The sequence below is a fragment of the Anas acuta genome, chromosome 2 (genome assembly GCF_963932015.1).
Source record: "Anas acuta chromosome 2, bAnaAcu1.1, whole genome shotgun sequence".
Classification (NCBI taxonomy): domain Eukaryota; kingdom Metazoa; phylum Chordata; class Aves; order Anseriformes; family Anatidae; genus Anas; species Anas acuta.
In genome coordinates, this window is record NC_088980.1 from 155452232 (window position 1) to 155477670 (window position 25439).

General features: G+C 40.4%; 1 protein-coding gene across 3 annotated transcripts in view; it reads right to left on the reverse strand.

Moving 5' to 3' along the window:
- TSNARE1 (t-SNARE domain containing 1) overlaps positions 1 to 25439 on the reverse strand; it is a 454966-nt gene that overhangs the window by 235447 nt on the left and 194080 nt on the right. For all 3 annotated transcript variants that reach the window (XM_068672755.1, XM_068672754.1, XM_068672756.1), the window contains 3 exons: positions 20068 to 20158; positions 16808 to 16882; positions 15261 to 15317 (listed from right to left, as the gene is read on the reverse strand). In XM_068672755.1, the coding sequence (XP_068528856.1) occupies positions 15261 to 15317; positions 16808 to 16882; positions 20068 to 20158 (223 nt within the window). The remainder of the gene's footprint in view (positions 1 to 15260; positions 15318 to 16807; positions 16883 to 20067; positions 20159 to 25439) is intronic.

The following is a 25439-nucleotide window of genomic DNA, read 5'->3' on the forward strand; positions in this document are numbered from 1 at the left end:
TTTTTTTTTTTTTTGCTTCCCCCCCGACTCCAGAGAACAATCCATCCTAGTTAATTCAAGTAAGTGCTTTAGGATGTGAATACATTATCTACTGAGTGTCTATTTCTCTTCACTGGCTGTAGAAGGAATGTAGCTTCCTTCATTGGTGGAAATCTATGCTTTGGAAATATTAGTATAGATTCTTCCAACACACATGGTCTGACAACCCACTAGATTTATCTGCTACTGGATAAAGACTAAAGCAAGACTGTTCTGGGGTGTTATCTTGTCTGGATTCCATCTTCCTGGAAAAATCCTCTATTCCCCCCCCCCAGCATATCTAAGAAAAGAAAATATGTTGGCAATTAATCTGAACAGCATAACTAACAAGTGACAAAAACACCACTATTTTACTGATGCGTAGTTTGTTTATTCATGTTTCATGCAGAATGACCCTCTATCTCGCCACAGACATGCCATATGAAATGTTGAATTTCTTTTGACGTTTCCTTGAGCTGCTGGAGGCAAGCAGCATGCCCCCCACAGACGAGGTCCTTAATAGTCTTAATGATACCATGAGGATATAAAGTGATCTAAGCCATATATTCACACTGTATGAGATCACACAGCATCAAAACTTTGATAGATGCCTCTGCTATTTGCTCATCCTTAAGGAGCAATGACCCGAACATTAGCATGTCTAGTAAATTGTTCTAATGTGTGGTGAAAGGGGACTAATGGATACAGTAATTGATTGTTTGATGGATAGCTGGGGAGCCCTTTGATTATGAGTTTTTGCTACGGTCCAAGACATTTTCATTCTCCAGTTAACCCAGAGCTGATTGCTCGCATGAATTATCTCTTTCTCTGCCTGCAAATATCATTCTCTTAATAAATATTTCATAAGAAACAAACTGATGGTTGGGACTGAGGAGAAAGCAGATGCTCAATGCTGCGTCTTTTGAAGACATTATAGAGCCCAGAGAACAGACACAGAGATTATCCATGAAATGTGCTCAAGCCAGACAAGAGGTCTTTGCTTCTCCAGGATTTAGCGTTCAGAACTAAACAAGAGGCAGGAAGAAGCCTCACAGTCGATTTAAATCAGTCAAGGGAGGCCCAGTATGACCCAAGAACGATGTACCGAAGTAGAGAAGAAGCTATTTTAAAGTTGGCTTCCTCACGAATTCCACCTTCTTCTCCTCCCATGATCCTGGCTGTGCTTTCATGTTACAAGCAGAGGCCCTGACCAAGAAAAAGAATATCAGCAAGAAAACAGACTTAACATTTCTAGGATCTAGAGGCTGGAGGCGGAATTTTGATCCTTGTGAAGCTTATGGCAAAATAAACACTCAATGAGTGTTTTTTGACTCTTTGTCTTCTCTTGATAACTCCTTGAAAATTGTTTACTACCTTTATTTGCTTTCATCATATCTAATTATTTCTTTTAAATACCTGAACTAAACATGCTTGTTTTGTTTCAGCGGGCTGCTTTTTATCATTGCACACAATTACATTTTTGAGTAATGAAGTTTACTACTCTTCTCTACAAAGACTACCCCATTCTCCTAAAAGACAGTGTAGAAACCAGGCAAAAGAACAATCAATAGAAAATGGACTGTGCTTTGCCATTCCCACTCCCAGTCCCTGCTCAACCCCATTTGATATCCCTTCATTATAGGTTTTATTTAATTAGGCCCACAATGTCGTGTGCAGCTCCTTCAAAACATCAGTCTAGTAGATGGTGAGAGCCTTGAAGAAGGGACTTCATTTTTATATTTGGTTAACATATTGGGAGGACTCATACTAGTATCTGAAATGAAGTAGAAGAGGAAAAAGCCCTCAATGAGTTTGTACTAAGACTTAAAAAATCATCCACAGTCAAGGACTGTTGGCTTTCTTCATATTTCAAAATAGGAAAGACAGCAATGTACACAGAACATGCTTTTAGCCTCCATTGGCTCAGTCGAGGAGAAGAACTTGATAAACTAAAGCTTTAGCCAGAAGTAGTTTGCTACTACACAGAAAGGAGTCACTATACAAGCTAATCCCAATTTGTTTCAGAGATGCACACTTAATATGCTGAGAACTGCCACACTTTTTAAATCTGCTTTCGTTGAAAAATTGTTGATGAGCAAAATAAATAATGTTCACTATTACTCTCCACCCTGTGAATGTTCCCTGGGTGCTGAGATACTCTTATCTTGTTTTCCTAGCTGTTCCTTCAGCATATTTATATTGTTAGTCTCACAGTAGGTTTCATTATGTCAATAAGCACAATTTAAACATTAATAGTATGGCTATGGGCAGAAATGTAACTGATCGTATCACATGCTATAAACGGGAGAACACATGGCAAGGAATTGGCTTCAACGCTCTTTGTTATCAATTCTTCGCCAAAATTTCTACGGAGGGGAAAGGCATGAGTAAGAGATGGGGGAGGAGGAGAGACTGTAACAGAGAAAGAAGCAGAACTAGCTGAAAACATTCCTCCTGCCTTCTGGAAAGGAAACTTTTTTGCCACAGTAAGTGGCAACAGAGAAAGTGGCAAAAGTGGTAATAGAAAATAATGGTGAAAAGAAAATCATTGAAAAAACACTCTTTAAAGGTAGATCCTAAATTGTCTGCTGATCTGTGATTAGAACAAGTGAGGAAACTGTTGACAGAGTTAATGCTGGGCATTTATTTTCCATGCCCAGTTGTGGATGCTGACTAAGTCCATAATATCAACATGTACTTTAACATAATTGTTAGGTTTCACACTGACTTTTTCCATGGAAAGTGCTCTATGGACCACTGAAACTGCCTGTGGAAGGCGGTGACACTTCCAATCAGTGGAGGCACAGGGATCTGGCTCAATGATTTTAAGTGCCTCACAGGTTTACAATATCTTTCTTCTGGGGTCCTTGAATTTCCTTTCACCATCCATGCTTTTACCCATGGTGCTGTTTAGCTCAAACACAGTTGTGCTAATATACCAATATACCTATGGAAAAAAAAAAACATTCTCGTGTCATATTCGGAAAATGGAAAGGGATGAGACCAGCCTTATGCTAACTTACCTCTAAGTCCTTGAAACACATCCTAAGTCAGACTCTCGAGGACGTTGACATGTGGGTTAATTTTTCAGGAAACTACATTTGCCTGAGTTTTGTGGAAGTGTTACAATGTTCTGAGCATTAGGCATCACCCATCACCCCAGAATTTTTTCAAAGAGGAGTCATGATGATTTGGTTGTCCTTGACAAGCATCATCATGGATAACCATATCCTGCTAACCAAGATGTGTCTATTGGATTGGAGTGACAATGGTGGTATTCTCCTCCAGTCTCACCTTATCATGCTGTAGCAGTGCCCAGTCCAGCACTCCTCAGAACGTGTCAGCATTCTCAAAAAGAAATTCAAGTCCTTCCACCCCAACTTGCTCTAAATATGCCTCACAGGTCTCATGAGTAATGTACCTACACAAAGAGATCTCAGAAAATGCATGGATTGTGCAGGAACATAAATTTTGACTGAACAAGTGATGAATAAAATGCAGAGCAACATCCTCAGATTTTGGGCAAAGAATATATAATCACTCAGTGGTGTTTGCGAAACATGTCAGGCTCTGTCAGGAAGAAGGGTTATAAATAAGTGTGAGGTAGATACTTAATAATGCTATTTCATATCTATGCAATAATGAACTTTAATTATTTCTTTGGGTTTCTTTCTTCTTTTACTCTAACAGATGAGTCAAGCCCAGATGTGTAATGAAACTGATACTGGCATCACAGCATTTTCTTTAGAGGTGGCTGAAAGAGCTCTACAGATCAGCTGCCAAATCATTTCTTCTCCTGTGGGGTTTCCTTCATGCATCTCACCCAGAATTTAATTTCTCCACATATGGCATGAGTGAATCACGGTGCAAGGAATTTTCCTGATGTAAAAGGTTTTGCAGACAAGCGGTCCTCTCGCATCGCTTGTTCTGCAATGAAGCCAAAGTCCTCTTTGTCATACTCGGAGGAGCGACCTGCCAAGAAGAGCCACTTGGCATGGTATGTAAAGAACTCCATGTATATCTTTGCATTCAGAACATATGGAAGCTAATTTACAGCTTATCAGTAACCTTCTCACCAAATAGTTGTGCCAGAGAACAAGGAGATTGACTTGTTCCCTGCTGAGATGCTGGGAATTAATGGAGGATATCAAAAGGAAAATTCAGAGCCGCTGAATGTAATGATGTTGGAAAAATATGAAATACCTCACTCATTCATTGACTCATTCATAATCTTCAGTAGAAATTCAGTGGAATGAACAGAGCAATGCAGTTCATCACTCCTTTTGTAAAATCCCTTCCTGTCAATGCCTATTATGATTACATAACATTTACGAAGAAGCCATATGAGATGGACCTCACTGTAAGAGTTTCATTCCCCTTCCCATCTTTCCTACTCTGTAAGCAGGGCCAATGACACTACTGAGAACAGGAGGGGATGTTCCTCAAATCCCCACGCCACAAAGACATTATATCCAGAAGTTCTTGATTTAACTCTGCATGTCTACTCCCAATCCCTTACCTAGTACTCCAATACTCAACAGTGGTTAAACAAACCCATGGAACACGTATTCTTCAGACTCTTTGCATATCAAAAGTATGCACCTTCAGACCCACCAATCCCCATTTCCTTCTGAGTATCCCAAATAAAAAAAACAAACCACAACAAAACAAAACAGATAACCCACGGCATAGGATAGGCTGGGAACAAATACTTTGTGTTTACTGCAATGACAAAGTCAAATCCCTTAGGCTCAATATAACCTGTTCTATGACCTACACTCTTCATCTTACCTCTGCCTTTTCTGTAGAACGGGGATGGGTTTTTTCCCCATTAGAGCTGAAATATCTTAAATTGCAAAGTGCTTGAGACCTTCAGAAATGTTTACTAAAAAAATCAGCACTGAAGAATTTCCCAGCTCATCTCCTCCTGTTTCACATCAATTAAGTAGCATCATTTGTTCATAAACAAAGAAGCCTAATAAAACATTAAAAAAAAAAAAAAGTAACAACAACAACCAAAGCAAACAAAGAAAAACATAAACTCCTTTACTATGCTTCTTTGACTTGCTCTTTTCTTTGGATGACTACCTTATATTTTATAATTATTTCCAGACTTTTACAGCTGTAGGCAGGGGACAAAGCACCACTGATGAGTTGTGAGATTCAAGATTGCAGAAGGAGAAAATCAAGATGGCCAAAGGGCGATTAAAGGGATTTTGTGTGAACTTAGGTCTCTACAGGGGGCAATGCCTGCAGTCTTGGAAGCAATACTAGGAAGAGAAAAAGGTCTTATAGTGATGGATATCATCAAGAACAATGACAAAAAGAATAAATAAATAAATAAATAAATAAGAAGCAGCATTAGTGTAGGACAAGAACACAAATGAAATCCCACGTGGAACAGATGCAAATTTGTAAAATTACAACACGAGGGACAAAGCATATAAAAGCAAAAGGAAAAAAAAATGCCTATCCCAAACTGAACATTTTAAAGCAAAAAGAAAGACTTCTCTCCTTCCTCTTAAACAGTGCAGCATCCTTCCCTTTGCTTGTCCATAAAACCCCTTCTCTTGCTTTTTTTTCTTTTTTTCTCCAAGCCCGTGCTTGTCTGACAGCTCCAACCAGGCAAGCATCCAGAACATGAACACCACTATGAAAACCCCTTGATATCCCCATTACCTCTTACTCACACAGCTGAGGTTTATTGTTAATTTAAATCATTTGGAACCTGTTAAATTCACAGATCAGCACAACTCCATGCTGCACCCACTGACATGTCACCGTGCCTCCCTCTCTCCCATCACTTCAGCACATGCTCTTGGCCCCTAATGCACCCCACCTCCGTGCAGATTTTATCCCATCTCAGTGCTAAGCAACAACAAACATCAATGGTTTGTCAAGCCTTCTCTGCTGCCGCTCTCATCCGAGCACACTAAAACAAGGCTCCTGTATCTGATTTGGGGAATCCGGTGCCAGCAGATGGCACTCCGGAATGTGCAGCATCTGCAGCTTCCCCAGCAACTCCTGGAAAAGGATTTTTTATTTTTTTTTTCTGTACCCAGTTCATCACTGATGCTGTTAATTGTGTTTGAATATCAGGGTCATCGAGGCAGCTCACACACTGTGGCCATCAAACTTCCTGGTCCTGGGCTTCCAGAAGAGGTCAGTATGTCACCCTGCACACAAAGCCAAATTTCCCACTCTCTTTCCTCAAATCACCTCACCAATTACCAACTGCTGGGCACAGAAAGGGAGAAAACACCAAAACACCTTAACACCTTCCTCACTTACCAGAAACCAGTTGTGCTTGCAAGCAGGTGTTTTGATTACGTTTTTTTTTTCTTTTTTTTTTTTTTTAATTGGTTTTGTTTTTTTTTGTTTGTTGGCGTTTTGTTTATTTATTTTTTTTCTTGAGCTAAATTTCTGTTTCTCATCATGCCAGTATTAACCTCTTCATGAAGAAGTATTCCCATACAGAAAAAATGTAAAGGGGACGTGGAAGTGTGCAAGGTCACAGACATCCAGGAGCTTAGAGTCTGAGTGAAGGTGGAAGACGATACTGGAGCTCTTCATTTTAAACAAATGAAATGAGGGATGCAAACCATAACTGATAACGTGTTGCACAGATTGGAAGCAAGATCTTCACCTTACCCCCATGGAAAGCCAAGTCCATGGAAATAAGTGTTTTTGTCCTATTTCCCAACAGTTTCTCCATGCAGAGAAATAAACCCTATGGACTTGCCCACCTCTGAGTCTCCATACAGGAGGGAGTTGAGGAACGCATCACACCTTTTATCCTTGAGTTCTGCTTTGGGAAATTGCACAAGTTGGAGCAGGAGGATGGCTCTGCTTTGCTCAGTGTCTGAACTTATCACAGTCCAGGTGTCTGTTATCACAGAATTATAGAATATCCCGAGCTGGAAGGGACTCGCAAGATTCATGGGGCCCAATGAATCTTTTAAAGGCTCCAACCCATCACTTGAATATAAATAATAATAATAATAATAATAATAATAATAATAATAAGCATAAATACCTGCTTAATGCTCATCCCAGCACACTGCGTGGTAACACAGCTTTAACTAAGGTGGGATTAACAAATGGGATGCTGCAAAGTTTTGCTGTGTTTTACCGCAGGGGGCACAGTAAGAAGCATTTTTGGCAGCTCGCTGTTGCAATGAGGAACTGCCTCTTTGAACACCCCCAGGAGGCGAATGCCCTGTGCTGGCTTGGCTGCATCGCTCCCCCTGGGATCCATCCACAAGCAGGAGGAATCACAGGGGTGATGCTGAGCGGGTACCAGCCCCATGACACCGATTTGCTCCTGACAGTACCAGTGCTGAGCAACACTCAGGGTTTAGTCTCTTCATTCCCATCTATGCATACGTGAGCATGTCCCGGGAGCTTTCAGCAGGCTTCACCTGCAGCACGTGCTGGGAACCATCTCAGTTCAGAGCCGGGACAGTCACACACAGCTGGAGAAGCCTCTTTAACTTAAGGGAATTATCTGCTGCCCAGGCGCCTTCTCAAATTGGAGGGAGAGTTATAAGGGAGAACCACCGCCTGTGCTCATCTGCACGCACATTTATTTTATTTATCACACAGGCTATTGCTATCAGCTTAAAAATAACCGTTTGAAACACCATCTGCAGCACATCCCTTATCTCAAAGATCCCGGTGTACTTTATAAAGCAACTATATATAAATCCCCTCTCTGATATATGCCTAGCTTTATGATTGAATTCCAAAGGTGTTTGAGCATCCTGGGGGAATGAGAAGTGAAGATGAAACTCCACAATAAATCCAAACGTCAGCGAGAGCTTAATTTGGCAAAATAATGCAAACCTGGGTTATAGTTTTCAGCCAAGCACCAGAACGAAGCAGCAGAACAAAGAATCCTAATTAGAAGACTGGTTTTGTGTTTGCAGTAAATCAGGAATAATTGTGATCAGTCCTAAAAATCTGAGATAGCCAGGTTGTTTTACCATGCCAGGTGGATTTGGGGGCTGGTAGGCGCCCCAGTTGGGACATCACACAGCATTTCACAGACGATATATATTATAGTGGTGATAACAGCAGTGCCCTCTACATAAGAGCCAAGGGGGTTAAATAACTTTGAATCATATCGTGGACACGGTATTGGTTATTTAGACCATGAAAAGAAATCAAATGGAGCCTAGAAAGGTCACCAAGTCTTACTTTTCACCCTGGCGAGCCAAGGGTTAACCTATTTTCAAATATATTTTGTCATGGGAAAATACCATTGCCATTCACATTTAATCGTGATAAATGCAGCCATCAGAGTGGGTTTAGAAGAATACAATTTCCTTCCTTTCAATAATCCATCTCCACAGGGGGTTTTAAATGTATTAAATAACACTGCATTCACTTTGGAGCAAGGTGACACACTCAGTAAGGTTTCACATTTGTTTCTCCAGTTACTGTGTGATCTTTGCCAGGGCAAAAGTCAATTTAGACTGCTGCAGTGCAACTTCTGCAAGGTAGGGTTGAAGTGGAGGGCATGCACGAGGTCGTACAAGCATCCACATCACACCAGCAAGTGGAACTACTTTCACTTGATTACTGCATCATCAGGCTTCTGCAAAGGAGATTTTTTTTTTCTTAAAAAAAAAAAAAGGAATATATAGCGGAGAAAAAAAAAAAAAAGAAAAAAAACACACACACAAAAAAAACCCACTGAACTAGAGTGAACAAAATTTAAGCTGGCAGACTAATTCGTGGATGAATTTTTTAATGTTACACTATCAGCATTGTGGTCCAGGTGTCCTACAGACCCAGCCTACATGCACCAGCTCTGAGCTTATGGCCTGTATTTGCCTGTATTTGCTTTCCTTTTACAGGGTTGTCAGGACGGACCCTCGCTTGCCACAGATGACGATGGCTTTTCCCATCTTTCTGGGCACAGCAGCCCCTTCCACAAATGAGCTGACTTTGCATGAAAGGAAAGATTGGTATTTGCAACATCCTTTAAATTTAGCACCCGGGAGGAGAAAGGAGCACTGCAACTTCCCAGGCAGCTGGCACAAGCATTGGAAAGAAAAGTACTTAAGTATTTGCAGTGCTATGTCTATGAGGAGGAATTATTCTGTTATTATTCCTATGGAGGAATAATAACATGGGTATCAGTTGAGATGTGGAGGAGAAAGGAAATGAAAGAAACGCTCTGCCTTCATCCTCTGCCCACATAAAAACCTCTGTCCTTTCTCACTTAAATTAAAATAAAATTAAAAAAAAAAAAAAAAGAAAGAAGGGGAAAAGGAGAACAACAAAACAAAGCAAAACAAAAAAAAATAAAAAAAAAATAAAAAGAAAAAAACGGAAAACCCAGTTAATGAGTACAAAACTTTTTGGTCAGGTGCAGATACAGGCAGCTGCAGTTTTTAGCTAAATCAGCAGAAGCTGGCAAGCAATGCAGGCTTATGCCACGAAAGGAGCTTGACAGCTGATTGCTAGGGAAAATCCACAGTGCTGAGGTTGCTGGGGAGATTTCAGAAATGGCAGCTTGGGATGGATTTGGTCTTTTCTTATTTTTCTCCTTCCACAAAATAAGGTGCTATGGGTTCTTAGAAGACTAGTTTTTTGTTTGCTTGTTTGTTTGTTTGCAAATACCCTCCTTTTAGTGGGATTTGGAGCTTTTCTTGTTCATTTTTACACGCAGCACTGAAGCCCGCTGCCCCACCAAACGTGTGCGCATCTGCAGGCAGCACGAGGAACATCGGCACTTGTCCAAGGGCTTCATCGCAAGCAAGCACGGAGGGAGGATTCTTCATTTTAACTCCCACAGTTGCAAGATGCTGCGTCCCTGATGTGTCAGAGAGGGAGTTTCGTGGTTAGTCAGTCAAGTACTGTCTCGATGAAGCCCACTGGCATCTTCATTGGGAACATAGGGACCATGGAAAAAAAAATGATTTGAATATCTTTCAGCCCACTTATTAAATTCTTCTATCAGAGAAAGATGTATATATATATAACATTGTTTAGGAAAAATGCTTTAATAATTGCCTTAAAAAAATGCCCACGCATAAATAAAGTTGAGAAAAAATAGCCAAGTGATTTAACTGCTCCTTATTGACAGCCCTAAGAAGAGGAGTGGGTTGATTAGAATATGGCTCTTAATGGATGTACACTCATCTAAAACAAAGTTGAAGTTATTGAAATAACACCTTTTACAGAAGTAGCTGCATTCAAAATGACCTTGAAAAGGCATAGCAATTACCACCACACACGGAAGATACATTATCGCCAAAGCTAAAGCTTGATTACCTAAGATATACCAGCCAGACTGGAACATTAGGATCTGGGATGAGTGCTAAGATAAGATGTTGGAGTCAATAAAATAAATGAGTAAATAAAAAGCTCCATTTGTCAGGGCAAAAGCCTTATTTTGATTGTGTAAAATTCCATTTTGCATTTCAGAAAAATACACGCCGCAACCTCTCACGGAGTGGAAGCCAGTTTCAGACTGGGCTTTGGACTTCCAGCACAAAGAGCACCTATCGCATTACAAAGTCATTGTTAATTATCATTCAAAATAGCCTGCTGGCATTTGCTTAGCCTGCGAGATCCTCCGGGTGGCACAATCCAATAGCTGAGCTTATCATCTACCATGATAAGGACCCTGCAAAAATAGAAGCCCAAGTCACTGCAGTCATTACACACACACATACATATATGCAGTTTATGCAGATATTATTGCCAAGAAATTATTCTCCCATAAAGGCAAGGATTGGATCTTGCTGCCCCAAAATGAGAATTTCTCTCTAACCACATAAAAAGAACAACTTCATAAACACAGGAAGAAAGAGAGAAAGGATGCTTCCTGTGATAAGGAAGTCCATTTAAAGCATGAATAAATTGATGCAGTTAGGAGAAAGAAGCTTGTAATGCAAATAGAGGTTTATTACCCATTTTTTTTCTGCTTCTAAGAAACATAATTTACTAACCTTTGTGAAAAGGGTCAAGTAGTCTTATGGAATAAGAGACAAAGGCATCTCTTTTGGCAACTGCCATATCCCAGAGCAGTAATTATCCTTCCCTCTTCCCATGAGCGACAGGAAATGAAGAGGGGTGCCATTACACTATGAGAATTACTGTAATTTTGATTTCTAAAAATTGCCAGGAAAGTTTCCTCTTAAAAAAAAAAAAAGAAGAAAAAAGGAAAAAAAAGAAAAAAAAAGTCTGTTCAGATTTTTGACGTGGTTTCAATTTAAAACTCATTCCTCAGCTTTCCTTCCCCTCTCCCAGTCCTTTGGGGAAATTGGCTACAAAGTTCAAATGGTGAGAAACTCAAATTTCCCCTTCAAGAACAGAGAAGGTAAATGGCCCCGTGTGGTCACTGAGGATCCAGGAGAGATGGAGATGGTCTAAAAACATGTCACAGATGCAACGACGATGCACAATATGTGCTATCCCTGCTAGGTACTGCCAGGGACTGGTCCTTAGCAGCCCAAAGTTTTTTAGTGTAGACCACTGCTGGGTTAAATATCATTTGAACTTGTTCAACCATGGGCACAATAACATATTCTTCTTTCAACGGGAAGGAGATGATGTGAGATGAAAAATAATTAAAAATAATTAAAAAGAAAGATTCTTTTCACTGCCTGTGCTCAGAGAGATTATTGGCTATCTTGTGGATTTTCTGCAGGCTATCATTTATTACTTTAATATTATGGATGATCTATTCCGTGCTTACACAGAACATTATCATATTTTATTATACCCAGCTGCTGCCCTGTGGGATGGACTCATGCCAGGAGGAAAAGGTCTATCTAGCTGTTCAACCTCTTCTACCTCTGACCAGGCTGTCCTGGGCTGCTGGGGGACACACAAAACACCTTTTTACCCCAGTGGGCTCTGTGTCTGGAAGGAGGAATAGATGCTTTGCACCAAGGTCACTCCAAGGGGAAGAAGGTGGCATCCAAGGGACCTCTGCCCCATACATAGGGAGGAACTGGAGGCGACCATCCCTGGACTGGCGTACCACCAAACACCTCACCATCTCTGCAACAGCATTTCTCAAACATGAAAAGGGAAACAGAAGTGCTGCTTTCCAGGATTCCCCTGTGCACTCTCCTAATGAGACTTCCGAGGTCTCGTTTTGGCCACTGGGTGAATATTTAAAATTGGTTTAATGGATTCAAGTGAAAGGGATTTTTGCAATTATTTGCCACAACTCACTTTCAACAATGATCATTTAGCATTGTAAAAATTCGTGTCTTTCAATACATAACACAGCTATAGAACTAAATTGATTTGTCTACACACAAATACATTCATACAAACATATATTTGATTAAGAATTTATATAACTTCAGGCTTCAAGGAATTTTGGATCAATGCCTTTCTTTTGCTTTTATAAATAAATAAACACAATTAAACATTTCTTACAGCAAACCACAATGGGCAGGAGAATAATTCTGAAGCTTCAATTTCCAATTGTTAGTTATTGTACCTACTACTTGAGTCTAGGGAATTAATTACTCTCTTATTAAAGTCCGTGCTACCAAACACCTTACCTCTCCCACCCACCAATGGAAGAGAGGAATTATATGGACATCCATACGGAAAAACTAGCATTCTTCAAACCTGTTATAATTTGCTGCAATAAAATAAAACATAAAATAAAAACAAAGCCCTGCAGGCGAGCTGTATTTAAATTAAGACTGGATCAGCACCAGAGTGAAGAAGTTGACCACACAGTCTCACAAGACCCATAAATCAGGTCCCCTGAACACAGGTAGTATTTTGCATTACTGTATAGAGTGGTAACTTTAATGCCGTAATATATGCGCATGCTGGTCAGGTTACAGTTGCTGTGGGAACTATAATTTTGTATGTTCTGACCAATCTTCAGCTGACAAATAATAATAGGTAATACAGTCACCACGCTGCATTCCCTTCAGCAGGTTTCATACATCCAATTTCTCTCATATTTGACGGAGCAACAAAAGAAGACACGCATAAAGCAGCAAATATATAGGGAGCAGCTGATATGGATATGAATTAACCATCACCCTTTTCAAGCAGTTTGCATGAAACCTTACGTGTCCCCAGCCTGGGCAAGTGTCACTGCATGAAAATGGATGTGCTTTGGGGCATGATACACATGAAAGAAACACCTTGTAAGCATCCATGCCAGGCACATGCAAACAAGTGCGTGAGCCTACTTCTGAGTCAGAAGCATCTCACTAAGGAGATATTACAACACACTTTTGCTGAACCACTTTAACATGTTTTCTGCTGATGCTGCCTGACTGACACCAAATTGTTACTTGTACAGACTCCAAATGGGTAGGATTTCTACCCATTTCAATATGGAAGGGTTTGTCCTGCTCTTCCTCCAGCCTCCCTTTACTTCCAACCCCACCATCATCTGCCTCAATGATTTTCACCCAAGCTTTTGTTTTCTTCCTCTGTTAAATTCTGCTAACTCCCGGAGAAGGCTTTTTTTTGGAATCATCAAATACTTTAAATACTTTCAATACACCAAAAAAAAAAAAAAAAAAAGTTGATTGCATCTAGGTTTATGCCAGGTGCAGGGATGGACAACAGCTATGCAGTAATTAGTCCTCTTCATCCCGTTAGCACTGGTTAATGGCTGGAAGTGTCCCACACCATGTGGCATAGGTATGGCCTTGAAACCATGTGGTGATCTTGGTGAGACCAGAGCTGTTCCCACCTCTGCAATCCACTCCACTGACAGGTTGTAGTCCAACACAGTTGGTTAAAAGCACAAGAAGCAATTTGATATATATTGCACGGCAATAAATCACAGCCACATTGTGCAAAATAACCCTCCTTCCCCCCAGACTCAACCATTAAGATGACTGTTTGACATTTGTGGGATTTGACCATAATTCAAGAGTATGCCATTTGTGACCACAGAAAATTCTCGTGTCCAATACTGATCACCAGTTGGCAGACACACACACAAAAAAAAGTATAACATTTCTATAAATGCATAGCTGAAAATCAACGTTTGTGCACAATCAATCCAGCAGTGCCACTGGAAATGCTCGGCAAGGGTAAAGGAATACATTAGCACTTTAGCAACTCAAAGGCCTTCAGTTCATTGACACCTAAACCCAAGCAAATAAGAACAAGGTTTGATGATGAATCATAACTGCTTAAAATCTATCTAATATTAAAGCTCTGGTCCATTGACTTACCCTAATGGTAGGGTCTTCAGTGACATCACCACCCTCCCTCACCAAGAAGCATTAGTGTTACAAATATTTCTTACATACACATTAAAGAGGATTTGGAAAACCATGTAGTACAACAAGGTAGGGAAAAAAGAGTCATTAAAAAAGCAGCAAATCTGTTAACCACCCCGAAAAGAAAAGAAAAGAAAAGAAAAGAAAAGAAAAGAAAAGAAAAGAAAAGAAAAGAAAAGAAAAGAAAAGAAAAGAAAAGAAAAGAAAAGAAAAGAAAAGAAAAGAAAAGAAAAGAAAAGAAAAGAAAAGAAAAGAAAAGGAGATAAAGATGAGAGTATCAAGGGTATCAAAAATAATTAGTAAAATTAGACATACAGTTCTGGTTTTTTTTGGTTGCAAGGTATCATGTACAAACACCTAAAAGCTGTTCTGTGTGTAGGACTTGAAAGGACAACCTATTCTCTGCTGGACTCATGCTACAGCTTATCTGATCTCCTGGCATCAAACATCTCATGGAAATCTGTGGAGATGTCTTAAACTCACTCACGTTTATATGTATATATGTGTTTGTATTGCTATGTGTATATATATATGCATATACATGCCTATATACACATGCACACATTTATACCCTTGTTACATACTTGCACAGACACACATTTCATCATATATAAATACACACACATGAATGCATGCATGAATCTAAATATAAGCACAGAATTATTCATACTCTGACAACATACAGTATTTGTTTATTGACAAACTTCCTAATATAGGGAGAAAATGGGGGAAAAAAAAGGTTGCATTTGCATATGTTTATAGTTGTTAGCCACAGTTTAATGTAGATTAAGAACACAGAATACTATATCTTAAAACTGAGGATAGAGCTTTGATAAAAAAACATCTTACCTCCTTTGACAAAATTACACTTGGAGTGTGATTTCACTTAGCCTAAGAGCCCAGCTCCCAGGGTAGTGGGTACAGGACTGTTTTGTTGAATTTCAGAGTAGACAAAACCCCCAGAAAGACCAGAAAAATAGTTCCACGAGACACACACGAACTTACCTGTTTGCTACTTCTCTGCCCAGTAGGAAGCAAAGCTTTGGATTTCTCTGCTATTTTCTGTAAAAAAGGAAAATAAAATTCAATTCAATTAAAAAGAAACAAAGGAAAGAAAAAAGAAAAAAAAGAAGGAAAATGGTTCAGAAAACAGAATACAAATATTTAGGGAAGAAATCATATGAAGTTATTTTTTCTGCTTTTTAAAGAGCAAGACAAAGACAAAGCTCTTGCTGTTTAGAAAAAGAAAGGGAGTATAACTGCATGAAAAAGTTTGGTCTTGCAGGAATTAAAAGTCTTCAAAGCTTCCAGAATGACAAGGTTATCAAAATCGAAACGTATATTTAAGAAATGACAGCTAGGACGTGGATAAGTAGCAATTTACCACTCAGATTGGTTTCCTGACGCAACCGGGCATTCACAAAATGTGGTGGCTAATTTTGGCACTTCTGAATTGATGACAGTTGTGGTTTTTTTTGAAAAGCCACACGTACAGTTCAGATGGATTGTAGTCATGAGCATTAAAAAAAGTATGAAAAAGGTGTGTGCATAAAGGGGTGGGGTCCTTTACCTGGATCCTTCCAAACTCTCATTTAATGGGATAAAGTCATTTAATTTAAAGTCCCCATACTTGAGTTTCTGAATAGTTTTTTTTAATTATTATTTTTTAATCATAGCCAGCAAATGTTGGGCAATCAATCAGAGTGGTTCCAATAGAGATATGTTATTAAGTTTATGTTACCAGTCAAATTTCTTTACAGAAGTATAATTCCAGTATATTCTTCCCAAACTCAGTGTAGTAGTATAAGAAAGCAGTGAGAGTTTGTGCAGGTTGTATTTGCACAGAACTTGATTTAATGTTCAGATTTGTTATGTGCAGGTAGCAGTGTGGGAGAGAGACGTGGTTTGAGGATGGTAAATTTAGGCTGCTACTACAGTGTTTAAAAGCAAAGCAAATGTGCACATCAGTGGAGTCTCCCAGGGTAAAGTGGGAGAGCAAGATGTGAACGGAAGAGCTGGAGTTCAGGTTTTGTTTGTTTAATTAAACAGCTTGATCTCTGTGACAGGTCCAACCCACAAGATGCATTTGGAAACTTTCTGGCAGAAACACAGAGCGGCACAGCCATACAGTGGGCTAACATTTAGCATAAATACCAGCATTGCCCATACATTATCTGCAAACAGAGAAGGGGAAAGGGATGCTGTGCAACCACTTCTTGCTCTCTTATTGAGTGGAGAAATGCACAAAAATGTCATGGCTCAGCCAGGGGTACCACTGAGCATCCACTAGATACACAGCCTGCAAAGGCACCATTTATTGTATTTTTTTGCTATTGTTGCAGAGCTGTTCAGCAGTCACATGCATGTGCATATTTCAATATAATGATGCACTCACTACTGGGCTGATAAAATAAAAGAGGGAGGGAATTACATGTGAGCAGCTATGGAGATGAGCACTATGCAGATGTTGCACACCTCTGGGAGCCACGCTTGCTCCCACTTAGCATGATCCCAAATTCATGCACTGAAGGGGGGAAGAGAGAGCCCCTTACCTTCTGCACAGCTCCATATCTCTGGATGGCATCAGACAGCTGGTTCTTCAGCCTGTCCAGCTGAAGTCGTTCCTGCTGTATTGGGGAAAACAAAAACAAAAAAAAAAACAAAAACAAAAAAAAAGGACTGGTTAGCAGGTCTGTAGAGATAAATGAAACTGTTGACTTAAACCACCTGAGTTGACCCTAATTATTGGGAAAAGTTCTAGTGGGAGACACCAAATAAACAAGGTGGACAAAACTGACAGGTGGAATTAAAAAAAAATCCAATTTCACTGGGGATGCCAGGATGCTACAGTGCTTTTCTCTTTCTGGAAGTTCCAAAAATGCCATCTCTGATACTCAATATAACACTTGTGTTAGGACTACAGCATAGTCTGTGATCTGAGCTGGACACCTTCTGTGCCAGCAAAATATAGGGGAGTATTTTTTCTCTCCAGCCTGCTTACGTGGAAGGAGTCTCAATTCCATAACTGTTCTTAAAGACTCATGAAACATAAGCAAATAAAGACCTTAATACCATAATGAGAAGAAAATGGCTGTAGCATTGTATGCTGCTTCTACTTACTAAAACCCAGCCTCAGACTAAGCAAACAAAACCCAATATATGCTAAAGCTACTACTCCAAAACGTTCACTTTACAGCACTTTCAGCCGTTTCAGACAACTGCTTAAGAATGCAAAAGTGTATTTTATGAAGGATAGGATAAACATCTTTAATTTTTAATGGTAGTATTTTTGTGGAGAAGAATATCTTAGTTGTACAGTTCATCATGCAAAGATTTAAAACCTTTTTTAGAACAGGGCAAATATCATTACTCCCATTCTACCAATAAAGGTCTATAAACTTTGTTACATACACAAAATAAGACAAGATTGCCACCCTGGAGAGCTGATCTAATGGTCTAGCACTCATCCTACAGAAACCTGGAATCCAGATCCTCTCTATTTAAGCCCTTTGAGATTAGTTTAAACAAAGCCCTAAAATAACCATGTGCTATTTTACATCAGTCTCCTGCCTTGTATCACACAGATCCACTTAGATCAGTATCTTTGCTCCTGAAATACTACCAGGTTGCCCAGTTGGGCAATCCTGACTCCAGCAGCACCTGGAGCTTCAAGGGAAGTCAGAGAAACTCCCCCCACGTTCCTTGCTGGCTCTGCACTATGGCTGGAAAATAAGGGGCAAATAAAGGTTGTTTTTTGTTAGCTTTCCATGTGTGTGCATTCAAAGCAATACATAGAATAAAAGATTGGAAAGGACTGACTATAAAGCTCCAAATTAATGGAAGGCTTTTCACGCTGTGAGAAATTTTATGGGAAGAAAGTTTGAAATGCTACCCAGATCCCCAAGAGGGACTTGCCGACCCAGCAGTCGATACCCACCAGAATCATTAACTCTATATAAGGGAGAAGGACTACAGACTTTATATAAAAATTTGTAGGTTTAATTATTTAAACTGCACACGGTTAGAAAAAAAAGAGTTTAAGGAAAAAAAATCTGTTAAATGAATTGACCAGGGAGCAGAAAAAGTTATTATGTGATGCCAGTAGAGAGCGGTGAGTTTATTCCTCATATTACCATAATTGTTTATGTGTCAATTTCCTTCAGCTCCTAAATATTCCCCCTTTAACTTAGCAATTTTTCTCCACATGACAGTAAAAGCTGTTCTGCTGACAGTTTTCAGTGGACACAACATTGGCTTCAAAGGTTAATAATGACGTTCTCGTGTGACACTATAATTGGTTTTAACGTGCCCTTGGCTGATTCCCTTTTGGTCCCAATTTATGTCACAAAATGGAACCCAGAGATCAACATGAAACAGCCCAGATCTCCACACCTCAAAAAAAGACAATTTTTGTTTCATCAGGATCTAGTGTAATTATTCTCAGAGTGTGCAAGAGAAAGGGAAAAAAAAAAATAGGCCTTGCCATCATGAACCAAAATAATGTGTTAACGACCTCCAAACATTAAGGTTGATACCTATAAGTGAAGAACATGTCGTTAACACACATTTCCCTCCCTGTCCTCTGGGGAACACCACTATGCATTTGTTTTTTAGGTGGTTTGATTTGCACATGGTCTTCTATCACTTATTAAGGTTGTCTGGGGTGATTTGACTCTTAAATCCTTTTCTGAGATTCCTGCTTGCAAGTAACTTAAATCTGATCTGTAGAAACCACCTGGACAAAGCCTGGTTCTATTTTAAGAGCAGAGTTTCCTCCAGGTGTGAGGATGGTGAAAACAATGTTGTAGTACAGGATTTTGGGGAATGGCAAAAATGAGTGAGAGTTAACCCCAGTTCGGGTAAATTTCTGACCCAGAAAATACACGGATGCTAGAAGCAAGAACGTGATAGAAAACTGGTGTCCATAGTCAAGGATAAAAGAACTGTTTTTTTTTTGTTTTTTTTTTCAGCTGCTGAATCACCTGCTATGCAGTTGAAACATCTCAAATCTCACTCCAGCTGGAGTTTGCTCCCCAGGGATGCCATACGGCGAGCTGCTGCTCTTCCCCAAGATGCATACCATGGGACAAAGTCAGCAGGGACATTTTGGGGTCTAAAGGTCTTTATGGAAAGGTCAGACATCATCTGCTTGCCCAGCCCTTGCACTGGGAACCAGGGAATGGGAGGCACTCTTTTGACAACGATGTCCATATGAGTTGAACATACTGAATGCAGAACACCAGTCTGTCCACACAACAGATGGAACTGCTGTAGGGTAAATTGTAATTCAAAATTCAGCTCTGATCTGGCCATATAGCCAGTTATTATCTGCCCCCACCGCTGCCTGCCTGCTAGGATACAGCACTGAATACACATCATAGACAAATGCACTGCTCTGCTCTTTCTGGACACTTGAACACATTTCCAAACCCACTGGCACCCAGTGCACCTGCTGCACTACTGAGTTTTTACCCAATTACACATTCATGTAGAGCTGGACAACTTCTGGAGTGCTTTCACCCAAACTGTGGGAGCCCCTGAGAAAGATGTCAGCTAGTTTTTGTTACTGAATCATTGCTTTCCAATCCCAGATGATCCAGGTTTGGGGAAAACTGCTTTATGCAGCTGTTTTTTTTCCACTTGTGATTTAAATACAAACACAAGTTATGCTTATTGTGTAACAGGACAGGAACTTAAAACAAGACATGTAGTTAACAGCTTTAAAGCACCCACTACCCACTTCTTTTTTTCATTATTCCTCCCTCCACAAGGCCCAGCACCCTCTCCCAACAGCATCCTGAATGACACGTACCCTGGATGAGCCTCTGACAACCTCAGACAGCTGCTTGATGGCTTTGGTGCTAGTCGTGATGGTTTTATTAGTCTCTTGCTGGGTCGCGTGCCTGCAGAGGAGGAGAGACGATGGGAATTGCAATTGAAATTAATTGCATAATGAGACACTTACAGAACTTCCTCAAGCTGCAGAGTGGTCGAGACAACACACCACACATCACATGGAGCCACAGCGAGACTGTGCAAGTCCAGGACCTCAAGCAGGAATGAGGAGGCTGTAGGAAATCCTTGAAAGATACCCCAAATGTCCCTGTTGTGATTAGCACACAGACAATAGACCTGCAAATTCAGTGGGGGAAGATAAGGTGAAAATGGAGCATGGGCAGTTAGCCAGGTCATCACGGTTGGTATGGCAACTGAAAGTGTCAAAAGTAGGGTTGTATAGGAGAAAGAGATGGGTTTGGGGAGTTGTCTGATGGCTTGTCCAAAAAAGCTGCATTGCTTAGAAGGAATTCTAAGAGGCAGATGCTGAGCAGGATGAATTTCCTCACTGAGGTCACCTCCCTGCTAATGATATGCTATATCCAAAGAAGATATTACCAGCACTGAAAAAGGCGGGCAAGGAGCCAAACCAGCCCCTTCTCCAGCCATGGCTCTCCCCTTCCTTTTCACCCCAAATCCCAGTACCACTATTTCTTTAAGGACTGGTTGCTGGTGTCTCTGCTCAGTACCACACAAAGTTGGGGGAAGAGATGTAAATGCTGCCCAAAGGCACTTATTACCTCAGTCCCCTGGTTCCCAAGCATCATAAGGTCACTGGGGTATTTTCAGTCTCTAAACTTCTACAGAGAGAACTTCGAATCTTTTTATTGAGGAAGGGGTGGCTTTCAATTATATTTCAATCAAAAACTCAGGAAAGGCTCAAAAAACCACCGAGAGAAAACAATCTTTTTTCTCCCTTAGAGGACACATTTAAGTCACAGTTGTACTGAAAAACTCATTTGTCAGCTACTCTTTTTCAGAGGGGGCGGGATGAAGAGTGAATGGAGTTCCTTGATTAAAAAACTGATAAGACAACTCATTAGGGTCCCTCTGTCCTGAAGACCCAGGGCCAGTCCCAGCCCTTCAGCGCCTTCTTTACTGCTCTGTCAGCACGGATAGAGGCCAACTCTTTCAAGACTTGCTTTCTGCAGAAAGTGCATCTTGTAAGATGCATCTTACAGACCCCAAACCTGGCCTTTTTCCAAGCACAACTTTATCTACAAACACATTGAACCCTCTCAGCAAGCACTCCACTGACTGTCATTTCTACCTGGTCAGAGCAGATGGATGTAGACACCAAGAACTGCAATATTCATCCCCCTAGGAAAGTTCTCATCCACTAAATCATGTTCCCCGTGCAGACAAAACAGGTGGATCATGTTTTGGATAAAAAATCCTGTCTAGGACAAAATCCTTGGATAAAATCCTCTCTAGGATAAAAGTACATTAATTTAATACATTGGACCTAACAGGTAGACAAGTGAAAGCTTAGCGTACCATGAAGATGACATCTCTTAGCTGCAGAACAGTAATTCAGATGTAAGAGCAAGTGCAGAGAAGTCATAGATGCCATACAGGAAAGAAAAAAAATCAAATATGAAGAGAAGATTGGATCAGATAACTGGTTACTCTGAGCTCTCATTAGTTAAATTAAGATAACATTTCTGGATCCATTCATCAAAATACATATCGTTTATTTATGATCCCAGGACCCAAAACACCAGCTGACTAATTGCATCACTTTTAATTTGAGATGGAAGAGGTCATATCGACCACAGGCAGGTATTCCATATTGCCATCATCACAGGAGAGGGATCTGGGAATTGAATCCTGTCACATCATCTGCTTTGAGGACTACACAGTTAGCCTCAGCCCCAATGTTTTAATCAAGTAAATCTTGCCACCAAGGGCATGAATTCCTTAAGGAGCCATCTCAAGACTGAGCCTTTCACAACACTGGAGCTGCTGTCCAGACCACATTAAATAATCTGCCTACAAGACAAGTCAGGGATGTGCATAACAGCAATTGCCCATCCCCAAGGTAAAAAGGGTTGTTAGGCTTTTGCATCTGTTCTGCCTAATTTCTAAAGTTAAAGAAAGTCTCCTGCATTTTTATTTTAATGCAAATTTGATGTCAGATACCTTGTGTAATAAATCCACACCTCACACAGACTTTGCACTGGGCTACTACTACAAAAAAACTGGGAAAAGGAGTACAAAAACTAAAAGTTCTGCTTTCCACCTCTTAATTCAAAATGCATTTAACTAACATGTTAGTGCTTGATTTTAGCATTACCCACTATATTGCCAGCACAATTAAATTCTTACTCTTTAGCCTCAGAGATATGCTCAGGAATCAGAAAATGATTATATTTAATTTACATTAAATGCTATTAAGATCTTCATTAAAAAATAGGGGCCTTGAAACTTGCCCCCTGCAGCATTTTATTTTAATATGTAATGGTAACAAGATATGCCATTATTATTATTGTTATTATTATTATTAGTTTTCTTTATATTCCTCTCCCCATGGAAGTGTGCAAGTTAATTAAAGGGGTGTCTCTGATGAATACAATGTGCTTCTGAAAAAGTCCTCCACACAACAGCAAGTTAAATAGTCTACAGAGATACGGAGCGCCTAAAATATAAACGTTGTAAAAGACTTATCTGGCTACATCGGTACTGTGAAAATTAGCACTCTAAGAGTAAAAACAAAAAGTCCATCTCTTAGGAAGAATAACACCTCTTGCTGTGCATTTCTGTACGCACGGAGATTGCAAAGACAATGCACTAAATAATACAAGAGATAGCACGCTGCTGCCTAAGAGTTTCCTATGGCTGCTGTTTTCTCTACCAGGGAACTGTGGTCCACTGAATCCATAAACCCCAGCATGCAACTGCTTACGGCTTGTTCTTTGAGCGATCGTATCTGTAATTTATTTATCCTGTTCTAAAATGAGCATAGCGGAGATGCAGATGTGGTGACGGCTGCTTCTGCTCTCTGCAGGGATGGAACGAGGGAGCTTCACTACTGCTTGTGTCATTCATTGAGGCTGAATGACCAGGTCAACACAAAATAATCAGACCCCAAATGCAACCACAAAGACCGACAGAGGACAGACTTTGCTCTGCCTCACCATGCCTGCTGCCATTCACAACAATCCCAAAGAGCTTTGTTTTCTATTTGCAGCAGGTGAAAGGCATTTCCACTTAGAATAGAAGGAATGGCTTATTTTACTTTCATCTACCCCTGATATAAGACCAATAATAAGATTTTCAGGTACAGATCCAAGGATACATTTACAATGCTAGTTTAAACCTCATTAGATTTAGTATCGCCTTTGGGACAGTTCAACTACACAGCAATGGAGCAGGCATTTAAAGAGCTGGGAGGTCAAGTAGGTTTGGGCACAACTAAGCCGGGTAACACAGCATTCATTAATCCCTTCACTTGCCTCTTACAGAGCAGCTGTAATGCTTACCACTCCCTGCAGTTTTCTTGTACATAGAAAGGTAAAAATTACAGTACATGGAGCAGGGCACTGAGCAGCACAATCTGTGGCTCAAGCAGAAATAGGTTGGGTATCTGCATTTAAATATATTCCATATTTGTCAGAGGCATAAATATGTAAGGGTGCATCAAGCATGCACAAGGAAATTATCTGCATTGTAAAACTTTAGCCAGCCTCTTGCCTGTCGTACAGCTGGATTTTGTGAAGATCTGTGGGGGCTGAAGATAGGACTCAGCAAACTCTAACTACATGTATATAAAACCTTACACATTGGCCACAGGGACAGCCATGGAGTAGCAAGGAGTACTTTTAGTCCCTGAAGGCTCTGATTCTCCTTTATCCACCTGACCTAGGTGTTCAGCTTTAGAAAATGCCAATTCCAACCCCAAAGCCAACAGAGGTCCTTCATGGTCTGTGCAGAGGTGCTGCAGAGAAGCCCACCCTACAGCAGCAACCCACCGCTTTTTGGGTGTCTCCTACAGTCCTACAACAGAGCTACGGATATATCCAGGCTGATATGTCCAACAATTGTGTTAGCAAACACCAATAGGATGGAAAGTCGTGCTGCATTAGACTGCTATAGCTCATGGCCACAGACAAGCCCATGCGTCGTCCCCCAGGGCTGCTGGCTCTGCTGCTGCAAGCAGGAAAGGATGAAAGCAGTGGGCATCTCTCACCTCTGAGTATTTATTGCAGATGTAAACAAAGCAGAAAGATGAGCTAGGAGGAACAGTTGTTTTACCAAGCTTTAAATTATCTTTACTGTATTGTTAAAGTCACCAAAGGAAGACTGGATAAATCTACTTCTTCCAGCTCCACCGTGACAGTCAAACTCTTTTCTTTTCCTCTTTTTTCCCTTTAGGAACTGCTTCTGCATGCTGAGGAACCATATACAATAGAGCAAAATAAGAGTTCTAATTCTGTTCCGTCAGCAAAGCCCTTTTGCATGGGTGTAAATCATCTAGCCGAGTAAAACTCAGGAGAAAAATGGACTGCTACTTCCAAGTTTCAAGACACACAATATTCTATAATAAAAGCATCATAGATTTCCAATTTGCTTGTCACTTGAAAGTATTAGGAGATGTGATGCTATTTTTCTTCGTGGAACACAGGGGATGGTCTGTGGTTGGGTGGGAAGAGAAGGGGAGGTATTTCACCTGGCTCTGGTGCTGCGTCATCTCTGGAGATGATCATGGCTGCAGGGGGGCTGGATTCTGGATTAAAACATCTGACTTGGGGTCAGACAGAAGTCCTCATAAATTTAATCACAGAAATGTGACCAAGGCAATTAAGACAACACTGCAAACCCTAGTTAAATTTTCCATGGTCTTTTTAATACCTATCAGGCACTATTCTTTTCATTTATTTATTTATTTATTTATTTATTTATTTTTATTGACTCTTACAAACAAATAATTAAAAATGAAGAAGCAACTGTTGCTAAAATAAGGAGATCGCTTGCCCTAATCGATGCTGCTCTCCTACAGAATTTGACCACTCTTTGCAAGCAGCTTATTCATTGACCTGCTGCCAGGGATGCAGGTTTGTGTTTTTTCAACTAAATTATGTCCAGTACTGTATATAAGACCCCCTCTTAACCCCGTATCACCTACAGATTAAATCAGCATCGCCTCGGACTCCATCTGTCAGGTCATTACTGACAGCTCAGGGAGTGCTCAAAGCAGGACCCCACGGGAAGCAGCTTAGAGCCATCGCTGCCATTAGTCACAACTCAAGTGACTTCTGCTTCTCTCACCCACACTACTCCCCAGTTCACTTTTAATTTTCTGAGTTTCACTTTATTTCCTAATAAAAGAGCCCCTTGGATCCTTTGTGA